Source organism: Salvelinus namaycush, chromosome 1 (assembly GCF_016432855.1).
Source record: "Salvelinus namaycush isolate Seneca chromosome 1, SaNama_1.0, whole genome shotgun sequence".
NCBI lineage: Eukaryota > Metazoa > Chordata > Actinopteri > Salmoniformes > Salmonidae > Salvelinus > Salvelinus namaycush.
In genome coordinates this window covers 36,549,593-36,574,177 of record NC_052307.1, presented here as the reverse complement: position 1 = coordinate 36,574,177, position 24,585 = coordinate 36,549,593, and the positions used below count along the sequence as shown (strand labels likewise).

At 46.2% G+C, this 24,585-nt stretch overlaps 1 protein-coding gene across 4 annotated transcripts; it reads left to right on the top strand.

The window, feature by feature from the left end:
* Positions 1-551: 551 nt before the first annotated feature.
* ercc6l2 (excision repair cross-complementation group 6-like 2) lies at positions 552-23,530 on the top strand. Of its 4 annotated transcripts, XM_038987160.1 has the most exons (20): positions 552-849; positions 3,174-3,498; positions 3,590-3,698; positions 3,826-3,942; positions 4,099-4,292; positions 4,431-4,592; positions 4,798-5,005; positions 5,287-5,427; positions 5,668-5,784; positions 5,875-5,994; positions 6,121-6,192; positions 8,167-8,312; positions 8,546-8,641; positions 10,773-10,872; positions 13,975-14,127; positions 14,245-14,322; positions 16,685-17,771; positions 17,984-18,138; positions 18,292-18,464; positions 20,184-23,530. In XM_038987160.1, exons 1-20 carry the CDS (start codon positions 816-818, stop codon positions 21,346-21,348), a joined length of 4,752 nt encoding a protein of 1,583 aa, XP_038843088.1. In that variant the 5' UTR covers positions 552-815; the 3' UTR covers positions 21,349-23,530. The 4 variants fall into 4 exon arrangements, 3 of the variants coding, with proteins under 3 accessions (XP_038843088.1, XP_038843164.1, XP_038843229.1); XM_038987236.1 differs by lacking the exon at positions 6,121-6,192; XM_038987301.1 differs by lacking the exons at positions 5,875-5,994; positions 6,121-6,192 and having other exon boundaries at positions 20,184-23,529.
* The last annotated feature ends 1,055 nt before the right edge of the window (positions 23,531-24,585 follow it).

Here is a 24,585-nt window from a genome sequence, read left to right as displayed (position 1 = left end):
CAAATTTAAAGAGCTCCCAGTTCTTGCAATATGATTTTTCTTCACAAGCCCTTTCCCAAAAGTGTGAAAGCAGATCTTTAACCTCAAACTTAACTATATCATTATTTAATAATGAGCTATTTAGCTTCCAGTAGGATGCTCTACCAAGGTTAGTATCAGGGGTAAATATTTTGATATCAATGTAAATGGCCCTATGGTCTGTGAGGGGAGTAGTACAAATAGTTGTAGTAACACACTCACTATCAATACATTTGGATATAAGCCAAAAATCGCCCGAATACAACAAGTGTAGACTTGGTTTACACGTTCCCTTCCCTCGTTCCCTTCCCGCTGGGCCTAAATTGCACAACAGGTAGCACTTTCTATTAACATCTTGAAGCAATTATAAATGTTCACTTTTAGATATTTCGGAAAAAAATAAAGAACACTTTAAATTATATTTTGGTTTTATTATTAGTTTCGTTTAAATTGATAATGAGTGTTTTGGCAGCCAGGGTGATTGTTGAAAGTGCGACGCCGAATGCTTAAATTAGATAAACAGCAGAACGCTTGCTAGCTAGCGACGCTGACAAATACGGGCAAGATATGTCTCAAAGATCTAGCTAGCTAGCTATACTTTCTAAACTATGCATATTACTGTCCCGTCAAAATACTGAATCATTTAGTTATCGAGTGTACATTTAGCTAAATAGCTAAACGCTAATTTACTGTCTGAGCAATGTCTGTGCCAGACAGTGAAGAGATTTGTCTTAATAGTTAACGTTAGCTTGTCTGCTTATGCTTTAGCTAGCTACAGCTTGCCACAATGCTTTTTGATGATGGCTTCAACTTCCACAGCTGACATAAAAGGTTTGTTACGCAGACGCTTAATGGGAGATAATTAGCTAGTTAAGCTTTAAAAGTTTGTTTCTCAAAACAGTCACATAGCCAGCTAGCTAGCTACTAGCAGAAGTTGTTAACTGTTAAGCTCACACTGTCTTGAGTTGGATGTTAACAGAATGTGTAATTTACGGTGGCGATTTTAACATGTAACGTTAAATCTTGGTGGGGCAAACTCCCCTAAATGTTTTTAGATGGATTCCAGCAAAGCCACTACACAGCACATGCATGAATATCACTATAACGGTGACAAACGGTGCCCAGAAACTGTTAGGGCCTACATAAATTTGTCCCAACAGCAGAGCTTTATTTTTAGCACCACGGAGTGAATCCCTTACCAATGCTACACCTGGCAGTCAACGAAACAGTTAATTGAGCCTCATTTGCTCCCATTAAAAAAAAATATATGGCTGACTTGCTTAAACAAATGTGGTTTCTACTTATAATGGATATGTACAAACTATGTTCTTACAGTATTCTCCCTGTACACCAAGTCAGAATTGTAGGATAAATAAAGGGGGCATATAAGCAGGCATAAGCTTACAATATTAGATGATTACATTTCTCTAAAACAGACTATAGTCTACATGTGCACCACCAAGTCAGAAGAGTAGGTTAAGTTATGAGGGGGAAAGGGACCGAATTATTAGGGTGAGACACATGGGCTACTAACAGCTAACTACACTACATACACTTAGAATTACTTTCTTAGCTACAGTATCCATATCTCCCTGGCATATTACATAATTTATGCAGCAGTATACAGTACATTTTTGGACTCACCTTGTTGTGCTGTGCTCAATTAAACAGGAAGGTGGCACAGCGGTCCTTGTGGGCAAATTTAGTCATCAAAGTCTGGCATTCTCTGGATTTATGGTGCTTTCAAGACAATTGAGAACTCGGAAAAAAACAAGGTTGAATCATGACGTCCGTGATCTTCAGATCGGAACTCTAGAAAGAGGCCAGAGTTCCCGACTTGGAATTCCGAGTTGGATGGCCTTCGAAAATGTATCTTCCGAGTCAGAGCTTGTTTTTGTCCGAGTTCCCAGTTGTCTTGAACTCACTGTAGTCTGAGATTTTCGAGTTTCCAGTTGTTTTGAACTCGGCAGAAGTCATGCTGAATTGACAGCATTAATGTTTATAATTTTAAGCTTGAAAATAGACCCTTCAACCCAGACTTGGACCACACACCCACTCCACTGAATAGCAGGCTAGTGATTGCTTTGCAACGCTTGCAGTTAGCCACTGTTTCCTTCAAAACCAGTCATTGTTGAATTTGCAATTTCCAACTTGTTGTGTAATGTTTATGTCCAGTGGCCGATGAGCACCGATACGTTTTTATCTATAATTTCTCTTCATGTGACAAGGATTGAAGAGTATTTGCCAGTAGATTGTCAACGTGATTCATGATGATGACTGCTTGTCTTGCTTGCTAGCTAAGATTTTGAAGGTATGATGTTGACATGTGCAGTCCAATCATAGCTACGGTAGATAAAATGATGTCAAATCATGTTATATCTGTGGCCAATGATCTTGAGCCTTCTTGGATGGGCACTTCTAATGTAACTCTATGGCAGCACCAAAAGAGCTTGAATTTTCAACTCTCCCCGTAGAGCTTGCGGCGACGTAGTGTCCCCATGAGTGACAGAACACTGAGCCATTCATGGCGTAACTAGAGAACATTACCAATCTCTACGCTCTGTATTTTCTGCTGCCTGCCCCACCACAACAGAAAGCACTGAGCTAGGCTGAAACACCTGCATTTTGGAGCTGCCTTACTCAACTGTATGCGGCTTTATTAACTCAATATTATTACTTTTTTTTTTACATTGTTTGCAAACTGATAAGTGACACGTATTAATGCCAGAATAACATGCAAAACAGGCAACAGAAAATATATATATATATATATTTTTTTAGCTTAACAGGTGGGGCTCAAAACCTGCCCTGAATGATGGGTCACTACTGGTAATTTAGCCTATTAAAAACAAAAACTGTTTCAAGTGAGCATTCAGCAGGTCTGATGCCGAAAATAAAGTACCTTCTAGCCTACTTCACCCATTTTTTCATTTATTTTTTCAAAGAAAGTTGTGTGTAGTTCCAGTAGTTAGCTACACCGCTACATGGCAAAACAAGTAATTAGCTAACTACTCCCTCCCTCCCATAACGACTGCAAAATGTAGTTAAATTACATGTAGTTCACTACTCCCCAACGCTGCTTGCTGTCTAGGTATTTATATAGCTAACCTGACATAACTAACCAAGCCATGATTTTCCCTCCCTCCCATAAACAGTGTGGCATGAGGGCGACAGATGCCTCGCTCCCAGCCCCAGAGATGGCACCCTACTACGAGAGGGGACAATCCAGAAACTCCCTTCCACTTCTCATGGTGAGGACATGGCACTGGTGAAGTTCACAGATCAACATCATGAAGATGAAGAAGAGGAGGCAGTCTTTCCAGTCTGTAAACTCCAGAGACCAGACACAAACCAGTCGTCCACCAGTGTAGTCTCTGCCCAGGAGAAGCCTCTATTCCTCTGCAGCCAGACACCCCCCGGTCCATCAGAGCCCTTGGTGTTGTCACAGAGTGGTGTGGCAGTCCCATACACCATCAACAGGTACGTGAGCTGTTAACTATGAAGCTGGGATTTTGCTGGGCTTCCCAGGTTGTTTTTGCTGTACGAATGCTTAATCAGATGCCGTCAACAGGTACCTGAGGTACTACCAGAAGGAAGGGATCCAGTTCATCTATGACAACTATGCCCAGTCCAGAGGATGTATCCTGGGAGATGACATGGGCCTGGGCAAGACCATTCAGGTAAAAACTAGACCGTCTCTGCGGAAACCTGATTGTTGACTGTATGTAGCTAGAGTATTAGCACTATTGGAGTTACCATGTGAAGAAAGACCTGCTGTTCATGACTGACGTGTGTGTCTGTCAACAGGTCATTGGTTTCCTGGCTGCTGTGCTGGGTAAAACAGGGACATGGGAAGACATTGAGAACAACAGGCCTCAGTTTCTTCTCACTCAGATACCCACACAGCGAAGCAAAACCCGAAAGGTAGATATTGAGCTATAGATTTCCCACAAGGATAGCACACTTTGTGGCTGAAAACTGACTGATAGTTACAAAAATGTTAAAACCCACATGTGAATGCCCATGCTCTTTGTTAGGGTCCTGTGTAGGTGTTGTAATGTTATCCATGGTTGTGCCCAGGTGTTCCTGATTGTGGCCCCTCTGTCGGTGCTGTACAACTGGAAAGAGGAGCTGGAGACGTGGGGTCACTTCCTGACCGTGGTGGTCCACGGTCTGAGGAAAGAGGAGGAGCTGGCTCGCATCCGGAGGGGACGCTCTGAGATCGCCCTCACCACGTACGAGACCCTACGCCTCTGTCTGGAGCAGTTTAACAGGTAACGTTAGCTAAGATATTAAGGTGTGTTGGCGTGTGTAGCCTAAAACCTTAGTAGACCTGTTTTGTAATCCTACCATGAAACTCCACCTATAAGCCTGCCACGCATTTTGACTGTGTGGCCGGTCTTCAATTCCAGCATTGACTGGTCTGCTGTGATAGTGGACGAGGCCCACAAGATCAAGAATCCCAACTCTCAGATCACTGGGGCAATGAAGGAGCTGAGGTGTCCGGTCAGAGTGGGCCTCACTGGCACAATCCTGCAGAACAACCTGGACGAGCTCTGGTGTGTCATGGACTGGTGGGTCTACACTGGCAATATAACTACTACTACTGTTTCTATCACTGCTACTACAGTACGACTGATCACTCTTATTTAGACACTTATTAGTGCAATGATGTAGAGTCAAGAGGTTACCCAAAAAAACTCCCAATACCCAGTACCACCATTTCCTTCTAAACCAGTCTTTCTCTTGGGATTGACCTTCTTCCTTTGTGTACTTCAGGGCCAACCCTCGTTGCCTTGGCAGCCTGGGTAACTTCAAGAATATGTTTTCGGACCCCATCGAACTGGGGCAGAAGCACAGCGTAACTAAGCGGGCGCTAGCGACAGGCAGGAGGGCGGCCCGGGCCCTGGCTGGGAAGCTCTCCCATTGGTTTCTCCGGAGGACCAAGGCTCTTATCAGAGAGCAGCTGCCCAAAAAAGACGACCGGGTGAGTGGAGACTTCCACACAGGGTTCATGTTCATGAAGTAGGGTTGTGCAATTCTGGTAACTTTTCCAGAAATCCAAGTTGGGAGTATTCCTGCTTATTCTCTCCTGATTTCAGGAATTTTCCAACAGGGATTCATGGAAAACCTGGGAATTTTGGGAGAGTTACTGGAATTTTACAACCCTAATTGAAAGAATTCTCTGGCCTTGAATGTGAATTTCCCTGGTCTAGCAGGTGGTTTCAAACATCTCACTAAGTGAATGGCTCCTCCATCTATGGCCAGGTGGTGTACTGTTCGCTGACGTCGTTCCAGCAGACTGTGTACCAGGCGGTACTGGACACGGAGGACGTCACCCTGCTCTTGCGCTCCTCAGAGAAGTGCGACTGTCACAGTGGACGCTCCCGCAGGAAGTGCTGCTACAAGGTCGGCTTATACCTGAAAGAGTTGTGTTATAACCTCTATTTGACCCGCTATGAAGAAATCTGTTATGAACCGTTTTGCACTCTTTAGGTCGGTGAACATCAGTCAAGGTTTGAATCGTTGTTTGGTCTTTGTAGGTCACCTAGACTAAGCAATGGTCACAATGTTGTCAGTAATGTTGACTTTATTGTGTTAGGCCTTCCCTGTGAGGTGATGTAAATGTTTTTCTCTTGTAAACTACAGGTGAATGCTCGGGGTGTGCGTGTGACAGACCTGTACTTCAGTTACTTGGCCATTCTCAGGAAGGTGGCCAACCACGTGGCTTTACTGCAGTCCAAGGGGAACACCAGCAAAAAGCAGGTACGCTCTCACAAGTAAAGACCTGGTTATTATTTTACTGAACGTGACAAGTTCTGTTTGGTTCAACATCTGGACGTACTGTGCTCTCAGGAGCAGTATGTGAATGAGATCTGTGAGAAGGTGTTCCAGAAGTTCCCTGACTTCACAGAGAAATGCAAGCAGGCAGCATTTGAGGCCATGTCAGACCCCATGTACAGCGGAAAGATGAAGGTAGGTGGGTCTCGAGGACAAAAGTCATGTCACGTGAATGGCAAAGGCAGTTAGGTATGCTCATATGTTTACATATAGTATCAGGTTTTTAAGATAAGTATTTGTCTCATTTGGACCCTGTCATAGGTTCTACAGAAGTTGTTGAAACATTACATGCAGAGAAAAGACAAAGTACTATTATTCTCCCTCTCCACTAAGGTAAAACGTTTTAATTGTGTTTGTAGCCACAGGGATTCTGTCATTTGTGTCTAACTGTTTGTATGTGTGTGTCTCTCTGTGTTTGTGTGTATGTACTGTAGATGTCATGTGTGAGAGTTGGGGGATCTGTAGGGGTGTTAGTGTGTGTGTAGGAAAATGGCTGTGGTAGATAATGGTGAGATCATGTACTGGGCTATAGATGGTGTCAGAGCTCTAGTTCAGACACAACCAAAGCATGGATTGCTGTCTTACTTACTTTGTCCATAGACTGCTTACACGATGAGGAAACTATCCCTTTAAGCATACAGTGCATTCAAAGTATTCAGACCCCATGACTTTTTCCACATTTTGTTATGTTTTAGCTAATTAAGTAGTTTTTTTCCTTCATAAATATACACGCATTAACCCATAATGACAAAGCAAAAACAGGTTTAGATATTTTTTTGCAAATGTATTAAAAATAAGAAACTGATATCAAACTGATATATATTTTCTACGATGTAGAAAATAGTCAAAATAAATGAACTTTTGAATTACCTTTTACTTTGTTGAAGCACCTTTGGCAGCGATTATAGCCTCAATTCTTCTTGGGTATGACGCTATAAGCTTGGCACACCTGTATTTGGGGAGTTTCTCCCATTTCTTCTCTGCAGATCCTCTCAAGCTCTGTCAGGTTGGATGGGAAGCGTCGCTGCATAGCTATTTTCAGGTCTGTCCAGAGATGTTTGATCGGGTTCAAGTCCGGGCTCTGTCTGGACCACTCAAGGACATTCAGAGACTTGTCCCGAAGCCACTCCCGCGTTGTTTTGGCTGTGTGCTTATGGTTGTTGTCCTGTTGAAAGGTGAACCTTCGCCCCAGTCTGAGGTCCTGAGCGCTCTGGAGCAGGTTTTCATCAAGGATCTCTATACTTTGCTTCGTTCATCTTTGCCTTGATCCTTACTAGTCTCCCAGTCCCTGCCACTGGAAAACATTGCCACAGCATGATGCTGCCACCAATATGCTTTTCTGTAGGGATGGTGCCAGGTTTCATCCAGATGTGACGCTTGGCATTCAGGCCAAAAAGCTCAATCTTGGTTTCATCAGACTAGAGAATCTTGTTTCTTATGGTCTGAGAGTCCTTTAGGTGCCTTTTGGCATACTCCAAGCAGGCTGTCATGGGCTTTTTACTGAGGAGTGGCTTCCGTCTGGCCACTCTACCATAAAGACCTGATTGGTGGAGTGCTGCAGAGAATGTTGTCGTTCTGGAAGGTTCTCCCATCTCCACAGAAGAACTCTGGAGCACTGTCAGTGACCATCGGGTTCTTGGTCACCTCCCAGAGCGAGGCCCTTCTCCCCCGATTGCTCAGTTTGGCTGGTCGGCCAGCTTTAGGAAGAGTCTTGGTGGTTCTAAACTTCTTCCATTTAAAAATGATGGAGGCCACTTTGTTCTTGGGGGCCTTCAATGCTGCAGAAATGTTTTGGTACCCTTCCCCAGATCTGACAATTCTTTCGACCTCATGGCTTGGTTTTTGCTCTGACATGCACTTTCAATTGTGGTGCCTTTTATATAGACAGGTGTGTGCCTTTCCAAATCATGTCCAATCAATGAATTTACCACAGGTGGACTCCAATCAAGTTGTAGAAACATCTCAAGGATGATCAATGGAAACAGGATGCACCTGAGCTCAATTTCGAGTCTCATAGCAAAGGGTCTGAATACTTATGTAAATATGGTATTTCTGTTTTTTATTTTGAATACATAATACATTTTGCAAACATTTCTAAAAGCCGTTTTCGCTTTGTCATTATGGGATATTGTGTGTAGATTGATGAGGAACATTTTTTATTTAATCTATTCTAGAATAAGGCTGTAACGTAACAAAATGTGGAAAAGGGGAAGGGGTCTGAATACTTTCCGAATGCCCTGTATACTTGTGAAAACACGCCACGTCACCAAGAGGAAGTGTTCTCAATATGTTGTGTTAACCCTTTAGCTGCTGGACGTGCTGGAGAGCTACTGCATGGCAGATGGGCTGGAGTATAGCAGACTGGATGGCAACACCAAGTCCAGAGAGAGGCTGAAGATCGTCAAAGAGTTCAACAGCTGCCCTGACATCAACCTCTGCCTGGTCTCCACCATGTCAGTGCCACTCCCACCACCCCTCATAGCTCTGCTTTAACAGAGCACAGCAATATGATTGCGTTGGATGTGTGTGTCCCGAATGGCACCCTATTCCCTACATAGTGCATGGCCCCGGTCAAAAGTAGTGCACTATATAGGGAATAGCGTGCCAGTTGGGACACAGCTATGTTTGAAATGAATGGACCACTGACTGTAGGTTCGCTTGTCTGTTTCTCCCCCCCCCCCCCCAGGGCAGGGGGTCTGGGCCTGAACTTTGTGGGGGCCAACATCGTGGTCCTGTTTGATCCCACCTGGAACCCTGCCAATGACCTGCAGGCAATTGACAGGTATGCTGCAATATCCATACATGCCATGACTTACATAGAAGTACATAGTCATAGAACCTTACAGGGTTCTTTCCAATTTGTTGTATCAATTCAAACTTTATTTGTCACATGCGCCGAATACAACAAGTGTAGACCTTACCGTGAAAGGCTTACTTACAAGCCCTTAATCAACAGCGCAGTTCAAGAAGAGTTAAGAAAATATTGACCAAATAAACAAAAGTAACGAGGCTATATAAAATTAACAATAACGAGGCTATATACAAGGGGTACAGGTTAGTTGAGGTAATTTGTACATGTAGGTAGTGGTGAAGTGATACAACAGCAAGTAGCAGCAGTGTACAAAATAAATGGAGGGGGTCCTAGACTTGGCGCTCCGGTACCGCTTGTGGTGCGGTAGCAGAGAAAACAGTCTATGACTTGGGTGACTGGAGTCTGACAATTTTATGGGCTTTCCTCTGACACCGCCTATTACTGGATGGCAGGAAGCTTGGACCCAGTGATGTACTGGGCCGTACGCACTACCCTCTGGTGCGCCTTACGGTCAGATGCCGAGCAGTTGCCATACCAGCCGGTGATGGAACCGGTCAGGATGCTCTCGATGGTGCAGCTGTAGAACTTTTTGAGGATCTGGGGACCCATGCCAAATATTTTCAGTCTCATATTCTATGTCTGTATACACAATGCCAGTGTTAACAACAGTGATCTCTGTGCTGGTGTGGGACCCATTGGTCACCCTTTATGGCTTATTGACCTGAATGGGGACCCCTCTTCTATTCCTTTTTATTTCCATGATGTGACCTCTCCTCAGGACATATCGTATAGGCCAGTGCAGGGACGTGACAGTGTGTGACCTCTCCTCAGGGCGTATCGTATAGGCCAGTGCAGGGACGTGACAGTGTGTGACCTCTCCTCAGGGCGTATCGTATAGGCCAGTGCAGGGACGTGACAGTGTGTGACCTCTCCTCAGGTCGTATCGTATGGGCCAGTGCAGGGACGTGACAGTGTGTGACCTCTCCTCAGGTCGTATCGTATAGGCCAGTGCAGGGACGTGACAGTGTGTGACCTCTCCTCAGGGCGTATCGTATAGGCCAGTGCAGGGACGTGACAGTGTGTGACCTCTCCTCAGGGCATATCGTATGGGCCAGTGCATGGACGTGACAGTGTGTGACCTCTCCTCAGGGCGTATCGTATAGGCCAGTGCAGGGACGTGACAGTGTGTGACCTCTCCTCAGGGCGTATCGTATAGGCCAGTGCATGGACGTGACATTGTGTGACCTCTCCTCAGGGCGTATCGTATAGGCCAGTGCAGGGACGTGACAGTGTGTGACCTCTCCTCAGGGCGTATCGTATAGGCCAGTGCAGGGACGTGACAGTGTGTGACCTCTCCTCAGGGCGTATCGTATAGGCCAGTGCATGGACGTGACAGTGTGTGACCTCTCCTCAAGGCGTATCGTATAGGCCAGTGCAGGGACGTGACAGTGTGTGACCTCTCCTCAGGGCGTATCGTATAGGCCAGTGCAGGGACGTGACAGTGTGTGACCTCTCCTCAGGGCGTATCGTATAGGCCAGTGCAGGGACATGACAGTGTGTGACCTCTCCTCAGGGCTTAGCGTATAGGCCAGTGCAGGGACGTGACAGTGTGTGACCTCTCCTCAGGGCGTATCGTATAGGCCAGTGCAGGGACGTGACAGTGTGTGACCTCTCCTCAGGGCGTATCGTATAGGCCAGTGCAGGGACGTGACAGTGTGTGACCTCTCCTCAGGGCGTATCGTATAGGCCAGTGCAGGGACGTGACAGTGTGTGACCTCTCCTCAGGGCGTATCGTATAGGCCAGTGCAGGGACGTGACAGTGTGTAACCTCCTCAGGGCGTATCGTATAGGCCATTGCAGGGACGTGACAGTGTGTGACCTCTCCTCAGGGCGTATCGTATAGGCCAGTGCAGGGACGTGACAGTGTGTGACCTCTCCTCAGGGCGTATCGTATAGGCCAGTGCAGGGACGTGACAGTGTGTGACCTCTCCTCAGGGCGTATCGTATAGGCCAGTGCAGGGACGTGACAGTGTGTGACCTCTCCTCAGGGCGTATTGTATAGGCCAGTGCAGGGACGTGACAGTGTGTGACCTCTCCTCAGGGCGTATCGTATAGGCCAGTGCAGGGACGTGACAGTGTTCAGACTCATCTCTCTGGGAACAGTGGAGGAGGTCATCTACCTGCGCCAGGTCTACAAACAGGTACAGTCATCCTAAGCCTTTCATCACAGTATGCTGTCTGCACATACAATTATTGTGTTTGAGGATTTCTAAATTGCTTTCATGGAGGATTGGCTTGAATTGTGAGGATAACCACACAATGTATTTTCATCATGAGCAAAAGCTATTAGTTTTCTACCCAAAGTTGCAAAGAAATTGTTGTGATCCATTTATTAAACACAAGAGACCAGCAAAATGGATAAAAGGGTGTGGCGGTAGCAGGATAGCGATATCTTGTGGGCAAAGCCTGGTACTTACACACTAATTTATGGGGGAAAATGCAAGCTACTTCAATGGCTAATTTCTCTGAACAAGGGGAAAACACATCACCAAATTCACTGAGAATATATTACATAGTATGAATAAACAATACTCCAATACGCAACTTCATACCACTTGTCAAACATAGAGTACTGATACTATATACTGGATGTTGGTGTGAGCTTTGGGAGTTCTGTGGGTGACTTTTGACCATTTTATTTGGATTCCTCCCTTAATTGGTTTTAAGAAGAGGTTTGGTCCAAATTGGATGTTGGATACTATATTTATTATATTATATTTAATAATAACTATAACTATATTTAAAGCCAAGGCTAGCTTTTTCAAGCAGAAATTTGCTTCCTGCAACACAAATTCAAAAAAGTTCTGGGACACTGTAAAGTCCATGGAGAATAAGAACACCTCCTCCCAGCTTCCAACTGCACTGAAGATAGGAAACACTGTCACCACCGACAAATCCACTATAATTGAGAATTTCAATAAGCATTTTTCTACGGCTGGCCATGCTTTCCACCTGGCTACCCCTACCCCGGTCAACAGCACTGCCCTCCCCTCTGCTAATCGCCCAAGCCTTCCCCATTTCTCTTTCTCCCAAATACAGTCAGCTGATGTTCTGAAAGAGCTGCAAAATCTGGACCCTTACAAATCAGCCGGGCTAGATAATCTGGACCCTTTCTTTCTAAAACTATCTGCTGAAATTGTTGCCACCCCTATTACTAGCCTTTTCAACCTCTCTTTCGTGTCGTCTGAGATTCCCAAAGATTGGAAAGCAGCTGCGGTTATCCCCCTCTTCAAAGGGGGGGGACACTCTTGACCCTAACAGCTACAGACCTATATCTATCCTACCCTGCCTTTCTAAGGTCTTCGAAAGCCAAGTCAACAAACAGATTACCGACCATTTCGAATCCCACCATAACCTTCTCTGCTATGCAATCTGGTTTCAGAGCTGGTCATGGGTGCACCTCAGCCACGCTCAAGGTCATAAACGATATCTTAACCGCCATCGATAGGAAACAATACTGTGCAGCCGTATTCATTGACCTGGCCAAGGCTTTTGACTCTGTCAATCACCACATCCTCATCGGCAGACTCGACAGCCTTGGTTTCTCTAATGATTGCCTCGCCTGGTTCACCAACTACTTCTCTGATCGAGTTCAGTGTGTCAAATCGGAGGGTCTGTTGTCCGGGCCTCTGGCAGTCTCTATGGGGGTGCCACAGGGTTCAATTCTTGGACCGACTCTCTTCTCTGTATACATCAATGATGTCGCTCTTGCTGCTGGTGATTCTCTGATCCACCTCTACGCAGACGACACTATTCTGTATACTTCTGGCCCTTCTTTTGACACTGTGTTAACAACCCTCCAGGCGAGCTTCAATGCCATACAACTCTCCTTCCGTGGCCTCCAATTGCTCTTAAATACAAGTAAAACTAAATGCATGCTCTTCAACCGATCGCTGCCTGCACCTGCCCGCCTGTCCAACATCACTACTCTGGACGGCTCTGACTTAGAATATGTGGACAACTACAAATACCTAGGTGTCTGGTTAGACTGTAAATTCTCCTTCCAGACTCACATCAAACATCTCCAATCCAAAGTTAAATCTAGAATTGGCTTCCTATTCCGCAACAAAGCATCCTTCACTCATGCTGCCAAACATACCCTTGTAAAACTGACCATCCTACCAATCCTCGACTTCGGTGATGTCATTTACAAAATAGCCTCCAAAACCCTACTCAATAAATTGGATGCAGTCTATCACAGTGCCATCCGTTTTGTCACCAAAGCCCCATATACTACCCACCACTGCGACCTGTACACTCTCGTTGGCTGGCCCTCGCTTCATACTCGTCGCCAAACCCACTGGCTCCAGGTCATCTACAAGACCCTGCTAGGTAAAGTCCCCCCTTATCTCAGCTCGCTGGTCACCATAGCAGCGCTCCAGCAGGTATATCTCTCTGGTCACCCCCAAAACCAATTCTTCCTTTGGCCGCCTCTCCTTCCAGTTCTCTGCTGCCAATGACTGGAACGAACTACAAAAATCTCTGAAACTGGAAACACTTATCTCCCTCACTAGCTTTAAGCACCAGCTGTCAGAGCAGCTCATAGATTACTGCACCTGTACATAGCCCATCTATAATTTAGCCCAAACAACTACCTCTTTACCTACTGTATTTATTTATTTATTTTGCTCCTTTGCACCCCATTATTTCTATCTCTACTTTACACTTTCTTCCACTGCAAACCAACCATTCCAGTGTTTTTTTTACTTGCTATATTGTATTTACTTCGCCACCTTGGCCTTTTTTATATTTTTATTTATTTATATATATATTTTGTTTGCCTTCACCTCCCTTATCTCACCTCACTTGCTCACATTGTATATAGACTTATTTTTCACTGTATTATTGACTGTATGTTTGTTTTACTCCATGTGTAACTATGTGTTGTTGTATGTGTCGAACTGCTTTGCTTTATCTTGGCCAGGTCGCAATTGTAAATGAGAATGTGTTCTCAATTTGCCTACCTGGTTAAATAAAGGTGAAATAAATAAATAAATAAATAAAATTGAATATTAGATGAATCCTATACATTGAAATGGCCAATTTGGGTGCAATCAATTAGCTTAGTTTCTCAGATCAAATGATATTTCAACAAAAATACTGTTGCAGGAATGCTTATCCGATATGTTCTTAACTACAGAAACCAATTCAAAACAATGGCTTGCTGAAATGGAACGACCCAGATGATGGGGAAACCAACCTTCTAATGTTCTCTCCCTCCATCCCTGTCTGTGACTCTGCAGCAGTTGCAGTCTTTAGTGATGGGTAAGGAGAGTGCCCGGCGGTACTTTGATGCAGTGCAGGGGCCCGACGGCCAGAAGGGGGAGCTGTTTGGGATACAGAACCTCTTCAGGCTGCAGACCCAGGGGACCTGCCTCACCAGGAGAATACTGGAGGTCAGAAGTCAAACAGCCTGAGTGGACAACCCTGGTACTGTGTGTTACATGTTTGTGTGTATTTCTATCTCTGTTTATGTACATGTATGCTCAAGTGTGTGCGTGTGTTCCTCTCAGCGGGAGGGACGAGTGGAGGTAGGAGTAATGACGGCCAGCACCCACACAGGGGAAGAGGAGGAGAGGAAGAGCGAGAGCGTGAGTAACTGCCTTTCTCAGGGACCCGTGACGGGCACGTCTTTCCCATCTCTCACTCCCTCTCCTTTCCCAGGCGGCCCTCTCATCCCTCAATTCCCTCTCATCCCTCCATTCCCACGTGAAAGAGACGATTCCTCACACGTGCGTCTTCCTGTCTCTCCTTCACCGGCCTCTTCTTACTCTTCTCTCCCCCTTTTCTCCCTCCCCCTCATCTCCCTTTCGCTCTCTCTCTGTGATAGTGTCCCAACAGATGGACATAATTATCCCTCTGTAATGACAGGACCAGACCACACTGAAGGCCGTCTGTTCCGTTGTGTGGTATTTATTTACCCAATAGTTTGGCCTCTATCTACTGTGACAGTTCCCAGCTAAGACCCAACACAACTGTCCCTTTTTAGTAGGCCGGGTATGTAGTGGGGGACGTTCAGACTTTAACAGCCATACACAATACACCAGGGTGTAGTAACACACACACACACACACACACACACACACACACACACACACACACACACACACACACACACTACGGAAAAGTCATCTGGTTGGCAAAAACCATAAGATTAGTATCGCTGTAGGTGGTCGCACTCATAAAGGCCCTCGCATAACTCCCATGCACGCTATAAAAGCTACAATGTATCCTATTGTTCCGTATTCATGACTCATGGCATGTCACATTTATGTATGGATGATTTATTGTTACAAGCATCTTTGCATTACCTAGCACTGCTAAATTCTTTATGAATGATCAACCCTGTTCTGTAGCCTGGTGATGCCATCAGCCCCAGGTCACAACCAAATACAACATACAGAAGACTCCATAGCTTTGTCAATCTCATTAGTGCCGCTTTCCTACCAAACGTAACGCAGTGGTAAATCTTAGCACTGGCGGTAGAGCTATACGTCTTTTGTTTGTCCTACATTTTTTAGCTATTTTCACAGCGGGAATTGTGAGCGTAATAGCTGGCTCACTGGCCAGTCGCCGTGTTTCATGGCTTAATATTGCATGTCGTCCCACGATCTTTGCGTGGTCATCAACTCCAATTCGGCTGGGGCCACGGAACATTCTCGTTCTAGTCAATTGTGGATTAATACTACAGTTTATGAAATAGCATAGACTACAGTAGCCTAACAAGTAATAACAATAAAACAATTTTTTTTAACAGTCATGTTTTCTCTATGTTTGGAGTTTTGACAGTCAACATTGTTGTAATTGACTAAAACGAGTATAGGTCTACACATCGCACTTCTCAAAAAAGACTTTCCTGTAAAATTTACAGGCTCCTGTAAATTGTATTGACCTATGCCTACCGTTGATATGGCGTTATAAGACTGAAGAATTTGAATATGTTATGAGGAGCACGTCTTTGGTGACCGGACAAGATGCGCCCTTTGGAAATGGAGACGAATACAAGCCGAAATGGAGCATGCACTGCAGGTGAATTGTGAATAACGAAAGGCATGATGGCTAAAGCCTCACGAGTAGACCATTTTTAAGTACCTTTTTATGACTAAGCTAATGCATGGCCAGGATAAGAAAGACACCAGACGCATTGCTGTTGAACCAGCTTTCGTTATAGTAGGGTAACGGTAGCCTACCGAGTTAAAAAAATTGAATAAAATTAAACGGAAAACAAGCCATTGTTACAGGAAATTAACTTAAATGTTTCTAAATACGAGGGTCACCGGCAACATCTCATCTCTCATGTAGCCTAAATGAAGGGTTTTTTACGCACATAACAAATAATAACAGGAGCTAGCTAAAATAATGTACAACACATAGATAAAAAGGGGATGTCCACTCATCGTTTTGCTGCTCCTGAACTTGATCTTTAAATAAAGGTTTGGTGATGAAGATTTATTTTGAAGCGGTCTCACGAGCCAAACCCTTTATCAATAGTCTTGACTACTTAGCGAATGCTTTGGTCAGGACAACAAACAAAAAGCAGCCTTCATTGAGAGGGGAGGCTATGCTTGATTTTATTTGATCAAATTAAACAAAAAAACATAACTTTTTTATATTTCTAAATACGAGGTGTATGGACAAAACAATATCACCTCTCTCTTGTTCCATGTGCATATGGGAACTGTGCATCACGGCTGGATAGGCTGCTCTTCCGCTGTTCAAATCCATGCCTTAACCAACCGCATTACCTCTAAGACCAGCCTTCAGTTGGTTTAAATATCCCCACCAGCGCTGCCTGAAATTGGCACGTTGGCGAATGTTTTTAACGACAAACCTCAGATATTGCCACCCCTCCCACCTTAGCAAAAGCGAGCTCATAATAAGACCTGTAAATTACCAATCCTGGCGCGAGGGTTTTAAAATAAATATGAAGACTCTGTTGACCTTGTGTTGCAGGAGGCTGGGGAGGTTTCCGCAAGGGACCACTGTGAACTGGGCAACGGAGGGGCGATTGGCAGTGTAGGGGCCTCGAGGATCCCCAGGGGAACAACCAGGGGGGTACTGGACTTCAGCAGTGGCAGTGAGGAAGAGGGGGGACGGGGGGGCAGGAGTAAGGTGGAGAAGGGGAACACTACCCTTCCTGGCCGACTCAGTCTCCTACAGCATGGCTTCTCCAGGTTGCTCCAGAGGTCAGGGGTCAGGGCTGGGTCAGAATCAGGGGAGCATAGCCAGAGGGAGGGGGGAAGGAGTGATTCTGAGGATGACAGTGATGAAGACACTTCTGTCGTGGTACCAAAGGGCCTCAGCACCGCAGGGAGTGGGGTCCCCCAGACCCCTACATTGGCCCCCAAGGGTGGGAACCACCTGGATGCAGCTCCTCTGAAGAACGACTGGGATGTCTCCAGTGGCTCTGAGAGAGAGGAAGAAAGGAATGGAGGGAGAGGGGGTGGACAGAGGGGGCGAGACCATGATCCTGTTACACTGTCAGGAGAGAGTGATGACATGGGGAGAAAAATACCAAATCTGAAACGAGGAATAAGGAGGAAGAGGAGGGTGGAGGAGGACAGTGATGATGATTCACCCCCCTCCGGCGGAGGCAAACGATCTAACACTAAAACTCCAGTTTCCAGAATGCACCAGGTGGTGTTTGACTCTGAGTCTGAGGATATTGACATAAACATTGAGGAGCTAATCAGACCTTGTGCACAAACTCATGTGCTTAAGAGACCCACAGCACACCTGAGAAGGAGGGAGATGGGGAGAGCTGGTGGTAGTAAGAGAGAGACCAGCAACAGACCAGTAGACCAGAGTAGAAGAACCAGACAAGCAGAGGACATTGAGACTTTTACCTCCTCAGACGAAAACCACACTCCAGTCGAAAGAGTCCGATCTGTAACAGCCCCACAGAACCACAATCATGGCCCAGACCCACAGACAGACCAACACGGAGCGGGGGCGTTTACAGGTCTGAAAAACCCAAAAGCGAACCAGACTGTCCCGTCTGCCAAAGGACCGCCCTGTGGAACGATTGACAATGTGTTAGGTAAGGTCAAAGTGGGATTTTCAACAAAAAAACCTGTCGTATCATATGTGTCAGCAAACATCAGGGGCTTGTATTCATAAAGCATCTCAGAGTAGATCAGGACTGCTACTCTGAGATGCTTCTTGGATACAGGCCCAATTCTATACCAAGAGTTAGAGTAGAATTTGCCTGTAAGTACAGACTTATATCTCCTATTCGTGTGTGTGTTGTAGGTGGTGTACAGGAGGTGGTTTACACCCACTCTAACCAACATGTGGTGGGCGGGAGCAAGGCCGAAGAGCGAATCAGCAGAGCCGCTCTCAGAGACGTGTTTGAGCGCAGGAGGTTCTCTCAGCTTCCAGCCAATGAACTCCGGGACACACAGGAGGTACACACCCACTACCTGGTGAAGCCCAAACCACCCAACGAGTCGATAGTCTAGTGTCCTATTCCAAATCAACTCCCTAACCCCTTTCCCTTGTCCCTTCCTCAGTGTGATTAGAATGAATTTATCAAATCTGTGCGTGTGCGTATTTTACAGACCCAGCCTGAACACACTCCACCATTCCATACTTCCCATAATGATGTTGGTTGGGTGGGAGCAGTGCACAGACCCAGTGTGGACCACCCAGTCACACACACCATCAGGAGCGTCCACCACCCCACCCAACACACCACCGTCATTATCGGAGAGACCCCCGGAACCATCCGAAGGTGAGTTATTCCTGGTAGGGCAGGGTAGAGAGCCAAGTCTAACCACCGTTATGGTGTGCAGCGCCCTCAACTGGTAGAAAGGGGTTCTTCTTCGTGTGTGTGTGTGAGACCACCTCTGAGCTAACCCTCTCAACCATTTCCCAGAACCTTGCCAAAGATTAGCCAGTTGTATTCAGGCTCTACAGTACTGCCTTTCCCCTCCAATATCACAGTTATCCTGAGACTCCCAGAATATGGTTAGTTTCTGTTTTAATGGCGGTGATAGAATATGGTTTGTTCCTGTTTTAATTGCTGTGACAGAATATGGTTTGTTCCTGTTTTAATTGCTGTGACAGAATATGGTTAGTCCATGTTGTTTTGGGGACAGTTGCGCCTGTCTTAGTCATGGAATGATATAGGGTCCTTTTTCTATCAGAAATGTACCCTAAATATACACTACATGATCAAAAGTATGTGGACACCTGCTCGTTGAACATCTCATTCCAAAATCATGGGCGTTAATATGGAGTTGGTCCCCCTTTGCTGCTATAACAGCCTCCACTCTTCTGGGAAGGCTTTCCACTAGATGTTGGAACATTGCTGCTGGGACTTGCTTCCATTTAGCCACAAGAGCATTAGTGAGGTCGGGCACTGATGTTGGGCGTTTAGGCTTGGCTCGCAGTTCGCGCTCCAATTCATCCCAAATGTGTTTGATGGGGTTGAGGTCAGGGCTCTGTGCAGGCCAGTCAAGTTCTTCCACACTGACCTCGACAAACCATTTCTGTATGGATCTCGCTTTGTGCACTGGGGCATTCTCATGCTGAAACAGGAAAGGGCCTTCCACAAAGTTGGAAGCACAGAATAGAATGTCATTGTATGCTTTAGCGTTAAGATTTCCCTTCACTGGAACTAAGGGGCCTAGCCCGAACCATGAAAAACAGCCCCCGACCATTAATCCTCCTCCACCAAACTTTACAGATGACAGTATGCATTACAGCAGATAGCTTTCTCCTGGCATCCGCCAAACCCAGATTCGTCCGTCGGACTGCCAGATGGTGAAGCGTGAGAGAACGTGTTTCCACTGCTCCAGAGTCCAATGGCGGCAAGCTTTACACCACTCCAGCCGACGCTTGGCATTGCGCATGGTGATCTTAGGCTTGTCTGCGGCTGCTCAGCCATGGAAACCCATTACATGAAGCTCCCGATGAACAGTTCTTGTGCTGAAGTTGCTTCCAGAGGCAGTTTGGAACTCGGTAGTGAGTGTTGCAACCGAGGACAGACTATTTTATATGCGCTTGTGTGGCTTACCACTTCGCGGCTGAGCCGTTGTTGCTCCTAGAGGTTTCCACTTCACAATAACAGCACTTACAGTTGACTAAGGCAGCTCTTGCAGGGCAGAAATTAGACAGACTGACTTGTTGGAAAGGTGGCATCCTATGACAGTGCCACGTTGAACGTCACTGAGCTCATCAGTAAGGCCATTCTACTGCCAATGTTTGTCTATGGAGATTGCATGGCTGTGTGCTCGATTGTATACACCTGTCAGCAACGGGTGTGGCTGAAATAGCCGAATCCACTCATTTGAAAGGGTGTCCACATACTTTTGTATATATAGTGTTTCTCCACGAAGCATCAAGCTCACCTACTTTCAAGCCAACATTTTCCTATTTTCTAATATGTTATCACGCAACTTCCCTACGCTCTCTGAGCCAAATCCTGTGTGTGTGTGTTCCCATGTAGGCAGCAGCTGGAGGAGATGGCGTGTGTATTTGGATCCGGTTCATTGAGACAGTTTGCTGAGGAGGTTCTGAGGAGTACCTCTGCCCAGAGACTGGCTCAGCTACGACAGTACTACACTGACCAGGGCCCTGAGGTGGCTTCCATCATCAGGGAGAACTTCGCAGAACCACACACAGCCCAGCCTAAAGTTGACAGGACAGCCTCAAAGCCTTCCTCCTCCTCTACAACCAAACACAGACCCAGCTCCAAAAGGAACCAGAGAGTTGCTCTAGAACCCCAAGCAGCACCTAGAACCCCACATAGGTCCGTTCCAGAACCCCAGAGGGATGTTCCCTCTTCTGAGGAGCAGAGGGTCCGGAACACCAGAGGAGGGAAGAAGAAGAAGAGTGGTAATAGTGGAATGTCCAGAGCTGCTCAGTGCTCCAGCTCAGACCTGGACAGTAGTAGGAGTAGTCCTCTGGGACCAGGGGCCTCTGGAGCTCAACCCGTTTCCTCCTCCTCTTCTTCAGCTCTCAGCCATCCCCAGGCTAAGCCCACAGCCAGCCCTCAGAAAGGGAGGAGCAGCCTGCTGTCCTCCCCCAGGAAGAGTGAGGCTGTGAGGAGGCAGCGGTACAGAGCTCAGCCTTCCTCTCCCCCCAGCCAGCAGGTCCTCCTCACAGAGCTGCTAGGAGACACCTCCATCCTGGACGACCTGCTGCGACCCAGAAGCAAGGCCTCCTCAGACCCTCAGAGGGGCTTCCCAAAAACCCCTACCTCACGGGCTGTCTTTACACCCACTTCTCACTCTGCCACACCTGCCTCCTGTCACCCTACAACGCCTCCCAAACCGCCCAGCACACCCCACCCTCGGCCCCTGACAAAACCCGTCCCAGGCCCTTCTTCTACTACTACTCCCCCCTCTCGATCCGTCACCACACCCCTCACACACCCCATTACGCCACTTTTCTCTCTAGCCCCTGAGAGGTCAAAGAACAGCCACAGAGACTTCTGGGACATTTTGGAGGAGGGTAACGAGGAGAGGATCAACAAACTGACGGACCTGTCGGAGGTAGAGCGGGTGTGTGAGAGTACTAGCGTCAGGGCCAGAGGAGGAACAGGGGGAGGAGAGGAGAAAGGGAATACGTCACTCTGGAAGAGGAACGACAAGTTCCTGTGGAAGAAGTGATTCTGGGGGAGACATGACGACATGCAAATGTATTTTGCATTCGACTTTTATTATTCTTATGCTTTTAAAAAAAATGAAAAATGTAATCGTTTTGGTTACTGTAACCTATCCTGAAATTATAGATAGATAAATACATGTGTGTAAGTCAACTGTGTAGACAAACCATGTGTGTGCGTGCTCATGTATGTTTGTGCAGTATGGAAATGTACATTGTAATTCCGAAAGTTAATGCCATGTGCCATTGACTTGGGCCAGACACGGTCTGACTGTGTCAGTGGTGGTAACCCAAGTTTCCTGCTGAACTAATTAGTGACCACCAGCCTGAGAATCTCATGTCTGGCCACTTACATGGCCGGACCCTTGGTGGTCCTAATAAAAATCTCCCATTTAAATTAGACACTACCTGTCATTTCGAGCCCAAACACCCCCCCCCCCCCCCCCCCCCTTGTTCACTCACACTCTCAGTCTCTTTATCTGTGTTTCTGTCTTCCGCAAGGCTTTGACTAGTTTCCCTATATATTCTTTCTCAGTAGACGGTGTGTACGGGAAGTGGGCCAGGGGCTGTTTGGGGGCAGGGCCTGTGGTGGGGGCATGTCTGGGCGCTCCTTCCCACATCAGTACTCTGCAAAATGACAGGCTGTGGTTGGGCTCAGCTCTGCTTCTAATGGCCTCAGAGTGGAGGCCGCTGCTGCACCATTAGAGCATTAAAGAGGTAAAAGGGAGGCTGAGAAAAGAGCTGCTGACCCCCCCCCCCCCCCCATTACCCTCATCCCACCACAGGCACCTTCCGAAAGGCACCCTATTCCCTATATAGCGTACTAGTTTTAACCATCACCCATAGGCACTATATAGGGAACAGGGTGCCATTTTGAATGGGCCCACAAACCATCAGACTGATGCTTCCCTTCACCTCACAGGCTGTCATCCACTGACTATTGCAGATGTGCAGTGTAGTTGTGCACCTACAGTCTTTTGCATATAGAGAACCAGTAGGATTTGGATGTGCCCCATCTGTGGGTCCTGGCCCACCATTTTGGGGACCGCTGCTGTATACCATCTCTGATAGTTACTGTATAGGTGTGTGTGTGTGTGTGTGTGTGTGTGTGTGTGTGTGTGTGTGTGTGTGTGTGTGTGTGTGTGTGTGTGTGTGTGTGTGTGTGTGTGTGTGTGTGTGAGAGAAAGCCACGCAGCTGTTTGACCTCTCAGCTGAGGTAAGCAGAGCCCCTAAGGGTGCAGCTCTGTTAATGTGTTTTGTTTAGCTGAAATGAGAAAGTGCTGATAGCTATCAATAAACAACAAGACTAATACGTGCCTCAACAGAACACTGCTCCGCTGCCAAAGCTGTGTGTGTAGCCCTTCTGGGTGGTAGAAGGTGCACACAGACAGGCCCACACATCTGCCACGCCTGTTCAAATCCGAGACTGAGGTGAATAAAAAAGCCCTTTCTATATATTCTTTCCTCCTCAAACTCACGCCACGAACAGATTCCCATCTACCTCCCCTCCCCTCTTTGCTCGGTCTGGTTCAAGTGCAATGACAGTCAGGCTTAAGGTTTTAGAAATGTACAAATGCACTAAATGATTGTAAAGAATTGGACACCTCTACAGTACATCATGCCCCAATGATTCCCAATGTTGTCCTGTATAAAAGCTATCTTAAAGGATTCCAGCTCTTCAGTGACGTGAGAAACGCAAACCGAGTGCTGCTCTGTCCTCTGGATGGATGACAATAAATAAAAACAGGTGGAACATGTTTAGCAAGAGGCACTGAGGACTAAAAGACACAAGTACAAGAGTCAAAGAGTTGTGTGGGTTCACTGGATTATGGGTCCACTTGTGTCTACCATCTTTTCACTCTGTTTTGCTGTATTTTGTTCCCTATTTCGGGCATCACTTTTGACCAAAAATGGACTGCTGGCTTTTTCTAACTTCCCCATTAGGGTCTTTTCTCTGTGTCAGGGCTGTGAGAGGACTTTCTGGATTCCCTGTCACAATTACCCAAGTGTCTGTCCATCCATCTGGCTGGCTGGGTTTACTTGCAGAAGGTCAGGGAGAGACAGACAGAGCGTGTGGTTTGATTGGTGAAAGATAGGCCAATGGAGGCCTTTCCTCTCAGGTTTCTACAGAGATAGAAACAACAAGTAACTGCCAAAATAAAGGAAACACTTGAGTAAATGGGGGATGCAAAGTATATTGAAAGCAGGTGGTTCCACACAGGTTTAGTTCCTGAGTTAATTAAGCAATTAACATCCCATCATGCTTAGGGTCATGTATAAAAATGCACAGTTGCCCATTATTTTGGCTACCATGGCTAGAAGAAGAGATCTCAGTGACTTTGAACGTGGGGTCTCAAAGGAGCATAGGAGGTTTAACGGGTGTGTGTGTGTCAGTCACCAGATCTCAACCCAGTTGAAAACTTGTTGGAAATTCTGGAGTGGCGCAGGAGACCGTGTTTTCCAACACCATCAACAAAACACCAAATGATGGAATTTCTTGTGGAAGAATGGTGTCGAATTCTCCAATAGAGTTCCAGACGCTTGTAGAATCTATACCAAGGTGCATTGAAGCAGTTCTGGCGCCTCGTGGTGGCCCAACGCCCTATTAAGACACTTTATGTTGGTGTTTGTTTTATTTTGGCAGTTACCTGTCCATCTGCTGTATTGGCGCTCGCAGCTCTTCATGAGGAACTAAGAATTTGAGAAAAGAAGGCGATGGTAACCTTGGCAGAATGTGGTATTTTTGCCCCTCTGTAGCATTGTTTTCATTTAATGTATTTTGCATGTGGATGTATAAGTCATTTAAATAATGCATCAGCTGCTATTAGCCTCCCCCCCCCCCCCCCCCAAAAAGAAAAAATATTCCTAAAATCGTCTGTCCATCCAACCATTCCTCCCTTCTCATTATTGTCGGGTTCATTCAGCGATTTCAGTTATTTTCCCTTATCTCCTCACCCACTTACATTTCCCTCCTTATGCCTCCCTTTCTCAGTCCTCTATATCTTTTTGCTTGACATAGTGTTTACCATCTTCTCCTTTCCCTTTTTGGTTGAATGTTACTCAAAATCATGTGTGTCTGTGTGTGTGTAAGTGTCTATTCTATACTATAGTGTTACTGTGTATGTACTACTAAACTCAGCAAAAAAAGAAACGTCCCTTTTTCAGGACCCCGTCTTCCAAAGATAATTTGTAAAAATTCCACAAACTTCACAGATCTTCATTGTAAAGGGTTTAAACACTGT